The sequence below is a fragment of the Acanthisitta chloris genome, unplaced genomic scaffold (assembly GCF_000695815.1).
Source record: "Acanthisitta chloris isolate BGI_N310 unplaced genomic scaffold, ASM69581v1 scaffold10938, whole genome shotgun sequence".
NCBI lineage: Eukaryota > Metazoa > Chordata > Aves > Passeriformes > Acanthisittidae > Acanthisitta > Acanthisitta chloris.
Genome location: NW_008688745.1, coordinates 20786 through 26086, shown reverse-complemented (window position 1 = coordinate 26086; position 5301 = coordinate 20786). Strand labels below are relative to the sequence as shown.

The 5301-nt window shown below is 49.6% G+C and overlaps 1 protein-coding gene across 1 annotated transcript; it reads right to left on the bottom strand.

Moving 5' to 3' along the window:
* Positions 1–2562: 2562 nt before the first annotated feature.
* On the bottom strand, positions 2563–3992 carry RTN4R (reticulon 4 receptor; the record flags this gene model as incomplete). The annotated part of the gene is made up of 1 exon (XM_009081156.1): positions 2563–3992. A coding segment is annotated over one exon (1430 nt), but the record flags the coding sequence as incomplete, so codon positions are not given.
* Positions 3993–5301: the final 1309 nt, after the last annotated feature.

Genomic DNA, 5301 nt, shown 5'->3' with positions numbered 1-5301 from the left:
ACCTGGCTTTGAACACTGCCAGGCTTGGGGCAGCCACAGCCTCCCTGGGCAACCTGTGCCAGGGTGTCATCACCCTCATAGGCAAAACTTCTGCCTAAGATCTCATCTACATTTCCTTCTTGCAATTTATCCCCATTGTTCCTTGTCCTGTCACTCCAGTTCCTAACACAGAGTTAGGAGAGGGGTCCAGCTTCCCTGGAGCCCCTTCAGCTCCTGGCAGGTTGTTCTGAGGTCTCCACACAACCTTCTCTTCTCCAGGCTGAGCAGCCCCAACTTTCTCAGTTTGTCCTCGTGGGAAAGGTGCTCCAGTGCTCTCATCAGCTTCGTGGCCTCCTCTGGCCTTGCTCCAACAGTTCCATGTCCTTCTGATGTTGGGGACAAACATATTTCTGGCATCAATGACATAAGAAGAAAATTGACTGCCTTGCACAGTGAGAAAGCATCATGAGATGGGGAACCGTCAGCAAGATCCTGAGCCCTGCTGGGTAAATCCCACTTAATTCAGTGACAAATACATCTAGGAATACCTGAAAGAGCTGTGCCACCCCAGCCAAGCACCAAGCAGAAGTGCAACTGCCTTCATTTGAGCTCACTCCCTCCCCTCCCCAACACCAGAGCTTGCCCTTTGCCTCTTCCAAGATCCTACAGGAGTTGCTGCTCTGCACTGCATCTCCTGCTCCAATATTTGTCATTCAAATGGCCTTTTAATGCCTGTAAACACAGAAATTGGCATCTGGACAGCAGGAAATCTAGGAAATTAGCACAAGGGACTCTTCTGGGCTTGTGGCCAACACACAGTCCTAGGAGCCACTGAAAGCACAGCAGAGTTAAGCTCTAGAAAGCAGGAAGAGTGTCACTGGGTTGGCAGAATGTGACTCCCAGTCCATTCACAAGTGACAGTAATGTGCCTGTCTGCTTTGTGCTATCCACAGGGAGCTCCAGAGCTCCTGGGAGAGGGATTTGGGCATGCTCAGCTCTGCTCAGTTAATGTGGGGAGATGCCACAATCTGCAGCTGCTCTTTTTCTTCTATTCTCCTTTCTTTCAGGTTCCTCCTGCCTTTTACCTGGCTTTGAACACTGCCAGGCTTGGGGCAGCCACAGCCTCCCTGGGCAACCTGTGCCAGTGTCTCATCACAATCACAGGGAAAACTTCTGCCTAAGATGTCATCTCAATTTCCACCTTGCAATTTCTCCCCATTGCTCATTGTGCTGTCCCTGCAGTTCCTACCCAAGAGCAGCTTCCCTGGAGCCCCTTCAGCTCCTGGCAGGTTGCTCTGAGGTCTCCACACAACCTTCAAGGCAAGGTTGGGACTCTGTTGAAAGTGTGTGGCATCACCAAAGGCACAGTGTGGTGTGGATGAAGACAGTCATGGCATCACAGAATCTCCTGAGCTGGAAGGGACCCACAAGGATCATCAGTCCAACTCCTGCCCTGCACAGGACACCTCAACAATCCCACCCTGTGCCTGAGAGTGTTGTCCAAATACTCCTTGAGCTCTGGCATGTTTGGGGCTGTTTTGTGTCCCTTTCCAACACAACTGTGTGACCCACATAACCTGCCCAGCCCAGAGTCGTGAGGAGGAACAGGTGGGACACAGAGTTAGGAGAGAGCTTCCCTGGAGCCCCTTCAGCTCCTGGCAGGTTGCTCTGATGTCTCCACACAACCTTCTCTTCTCCAGGCTCAACAGCCCCAACTCTCTCAGCCTGTCCTTGTAGGGAAGGTGCTCCAGTGCTCTGAGCAGCTTTGTGGCCTCCTCTGGCCTTGCTGCAATACTTCCATGTCCTTCTGCTGTTGGGGCCAGCAGAGCTGTGTGCAGGACTCCAAGTGGGTCTCAGTAGAGCAGAATAGAGGGGGAGAATCCCCTCCTTCCACCTCCACATCCCTTGAGCTTTCAGCATCCCCCACCCCTTGCAGATGACAAGTATTTAGGAAAAAGAACTCTTTATTTGATAGGTTTTTGTTTTGTATACTTGTACACAAGTAAAATAAAATGCATATCTATATATACTGCAACCTTGTGAAGGAGGAGGCAGCATTCTTTAACAAATGCTGCCAGTAAACATGGTGTGATGGAATGGAGACAGAAAAAACTGCAAGATTTATCAACATAGGAGGAAAACAGCATCAAATCCATTACCTCTGCAAATGGCAACCTGCAAGATTGGTCAGTGTGATGGCAAGTTACAACCAGATTTTAAGACATTCTTTTCAGAGCATTTCTTACACTTGTTTTGTTTTTTGTTTGTTTTTTTTTTTTTTAGCCTGGAAATCACCCAGATTTCTTTCCCATCTGCTGGAGCAAAAGCTGCTTTGGGAGCAAGTGCAGTTCCAAAGACCATAAAGGTATAATTCACAGGTTTCAGGACAAATAAATTATGTACATCTCAAGATTTGTCTGGTTTGTGTCTGGGGTTTTTTTTGTCATTAAGAAAGGCATCCAGTTAACTTTTGGGTCCCAAAAGCTCTCTCAGGGTGGTTGGGAGTTCTGCTTGTGGTTTGTTTCTGGAGGTCAGCAAAAAGTCGAGTAGGAAAGTGTCATCAACCCAAGGAAAGAGTTAATTTTAGCACAAGAACAGTAAGCTCCACACCAAGGGAGGGATGCAAAGGCTTAGGCTGAGCTGTAACGTGGAGCTGCTGCTCCCTTGCTGGGTGAGGCGGCACTGAGCCTTTGACCTGTTCTTTTTGGAGCAGCTCTGCCTCTTTTTGGTTGGGACTGTGGAAGGTTCAATAGGCTCTAGAAACTCAGGTTTCAACTTGGTCAATGGAGGCTCTACAATGCTGGGGAAGGTCCCAAAAGGGGAATCATTTATCTGCTTGTTGCTGCCATTTTTGGAAGGGTCTGGCTCAACGTACTTGGGTTTGGACATGTTCTCCTTCTCCTTGAGGTGGTTGTTGGATGAGCGACTGCTGTGGGAAGAAGGCCCTGACTTGCCTTTAGCTTCATAAATAAAAGACTTATCCATTTCTGGTTGGCAGCACTTGGAGGATCCATCATGAGAACCCAGAGGGGGAAGCCCAGTTGGGAGTTTCCCAGATCTGGTTTTAGTGCTAAAAACACTTGTTCGTATCTGGTTGAAGGGGTCAACACATCCTTCCAAGTCAGAGCTCTGCAGCCTTTTGAGGTCTTTCCCTGCCAAACGAGGGGGAAGGTGACACTCCAGCTCTGAGGAGGATCCTTTAAACTGTTTAAACCAATTCCAGAGAGACCTAGCCTGGCAGTCACAGATCCACTGGTTCCCATTGAGGCGCAGGTACTGGAGGGACACCAAGGGAGCCATGGTCTCCCCTGTGAGCACTGTCAGGTTGTTGTTAAACAGATACAAGGTCATCACCTTCCCAAGGTCATGAAAAGCCCTTCTGTGGACCAGGCTGACCCTGTTCTGGTGCAGGAGCAGCCGGTCCAGGTTGATCAACCCACGAAAGACGTTCTCAGACAAGCTCTTGATTTTGTTGCCATGCAAAAACAAGTAGGTGAGGTTTGCCAGATCTATGAAGGTGTCATCCAGCAGGATCTGAAGATTATTATCCTGAAGGTAGAGATACTGCAAGGAGAACAACCCTCGAAAAAGCCCAGTGGAGAGCTCCAGGAGCCCACAACGATCCAGGTGTAAGGTGTGGAGGTGAACAAGCCCCCTGAAGGTCACAGGGTTGATAGATTTCAGGTTCATGTTGTCACTGAGATCTAATTCCTCCAGTTTGGTGAGCCCATAGAAGGCTCCAGGTTCGATGAGGCTGATGTTGTTGGAGTGGATCCAAAGGATGCTCATGTTGCGGCAGGAGGTGAAGCTGGTGGATCTCACCAGGGTTATCCTGTTGTTGTGCAGGAAGATGCGCTGGCTCTGGATGGGGATCTCTGTGGGGATTGCTGTCAGGCCTTGCTGCTGACAACTGATGGTGATCTTGGGTTCACTGTAGCATACACAGGCCCCGGGGCAAGACTCCACTTGGGACTGGATGTTCAAGCAAAGCACCAAAATCAGCAGTTTGCTTCCTAGAGGAGAACAAAAATAGGATGCAAATTAGGCAGGGGCATGGCTGAGTGAGTCTTCTTGCTCTCATCTTCTAAGACATGAGCCTGAAAATCACCTTTCTAATCACCTCTAACCACAACCAACATATGTCAAACAATTAAAATGCACAATTAAACCTGTTTCACCACTCAACAACTGCAATCAATAAACACTTGCTGAGCACCTCCTCATCCTCCCACACTGGGGAGGCCTCTCATTCCAGTGGCCAAAGAGAGGGTTCATCCTTAAGGATTTGCATGGTGGGGCATGGAAGTGCATCCAACCAAGCCTTGTTCCAAAAGCTTACCTGGGAGCAAAGGGATTGCTTCTGGGGTTATGTCTCTCTGCCTCAGGCACAGTCCAGGCTGTGGTAAAGCACCTGGCCAGCTATGGATGACACCACAGGGTAGGACCAGGCAATTCCAAGGCCTATCCCAGCAGTGCCATCAGCTTCTTGCTCTTCAGGACCATGGAACAACTCTCCAACCCAAGCATTTGTCCCCACATTGCTCTCAAAACCCAATTGTGACTTTCCATGGACAATTTCAGCCTGATCTGGTCTTCCTGGAAGAAATAACTGGGAGAGATTCCCAGAATAACTGGGAATCATGCCTCAAATTCAGGTCAGACCTGCCCGTAGAGGTCTTGGGGCCAAGATCATCCTTTCCTTCTCTTGGTCAAAGCTTTAAGCCACATACTGTTGCTTCCCTTCTTCTCTCCCATGTTTTTTCCCCTTTGAATCCATGCAGCCACCAAGGGAGAGGAAGGAACAGCTTGTTTTTCCACAGAGGACACTGCTTGATTCAGGGATTCCACAAGGTTTGCAAGACAGGCGAAGATTCCAAGTGTCCCAAGCACGCAGCTAGGGAGAAATGTTCTCCTCCCAGGATTTAAGAGCCCTTGAGAGGACCAGTTTTCCACCCACTTCCCCAGGAGCTGGGATGCACTGGAATCCCAAGGAAGCAGTTTGATCCCAGCTGGAACGGTGGGAAAGAGCCCAGAGGATGGCAAGGGATGGGCAGAGCATCATCTTCTGCCAGGGGACCTGGGAGGGAGGGTCAGGGTGAACCTCCAGCTGAGAGATCTGCTGTTTCCTCCCCACTGTGGGGGAGAAGAGAAGCAATTCCAGCAGTGTTTTACCAGCAATTAGCAGCAAGTAATTAGGCTGTTTCCTCCTAAACCACATCCGAGCTAAAATGAATGGGCAGGAGGAGAGCAGCAGGAGGTTCCCCTAGGGAATTAGCACGTGTGAGTAGGGACATGTGGGTCTCCTTCCCAGCACCTCTGGAA